Source organism: Mastomys coucha, unplaced genomic scaffold (assembly GCF_008632895.1).
Source record: "Mastomys coucha isolate ucsf_1 unplaced genomic scaffold, UCSF_Mcou_1 pScaffold21, whole genome shotgun sequence".
Lineage (NCBI taxonomy): Eukaryota > Metazoa > Chordata > Mammalia > Rodentia > Muridae > Mastomys > Mastomys coucha.
In genome coordinates this window covers 93,779,056-93,779,764 of record NW_022196904.1, presented here as the reverse complement: position 1 = coordinate 93,779,764, position 709 = coordinate 93,779,056, and the positions used below count along the sequence as shown (strand labels likewise).

Here is a 709-nt window from a genome sequence, read left to right as displayed (position 1 = left end):
TGTGAGCACATGGGCATTGCCCGTCTAGCTTGTGCCAGCATCAGAGTCAACATCATGTTTGGTCTTAGCAACATTGCTCTCTTGCTTCTAGATGTAGTTCTTATTATTCTCTCCTATGTCAGGATCATCTATGCAGTGTTCTGCCTGCCCTCCCGGGAGGCCAGGCTCAAGGCTCTCAATACCTGTGGCTCTCATATAGGTGTTATCTTAACCTTTTTTACTCCAGCATTTTTCTCCTTCTTGACACATCGTTTTGGCCACAGTGTGCCCCAATATATCCACATCTTCTTGGCCAATCTTTATGTGGTTGTCCCACCAGCCCTTAACCCTGTGATCTATGGGGTAAGGACCAAGCAGATTCGGGAGCGAGTAATGAGGATCTTGCTCCATAAAGATCACTAGCCAATAACGGTTTGGAGAGCTTGTTCCAGTATTTGTCTCAAATGTAATTGAAAGTAGTTATTTTGTTGTCTAGTCCATAGAAAACTGGGAAAGAGACAAACTTACTGTGACCAAATATGTCATTTAAATGTGAATCAAACACCTTATATTTCAAGGTAGTACTAGGAATATTGGAATCCTTATGAAAATCTTTTTCTGTAAGCATTTCATTAATATTGCTGGATCTTGCAGATGGTCCTGTTTGTAGGACAGTTTCCTCTTTTGTGGAGAGCCGCGAAGCGCCACACCTCAAAGATGGCGCTGGCCG

General features: G+C 43.2%; 1 protein-coding gene across 1 annotated transcript in view; it reads left to right on the top strand.

Annotated features, from left to right (window-relative positions):
- LOC116100774 (olfactory receptor 52E8) overlaps nt 1–402 on the top strand; it is a 51,365-nt gene extending 50,963 nt beyond the window's left edge. The window contains exon 2 of the mRNA XM_031384507.1: nt 160–402. Within this exon, the coding sequence (XP_031240367.1) occupies nt 160–402 (243 nt within the window). The remainder of the gene's footprint in view (nt 1–159) is intronic.
- The last annotated feature ends 307 nt before the right edge of the window (nt 403–709 follow it).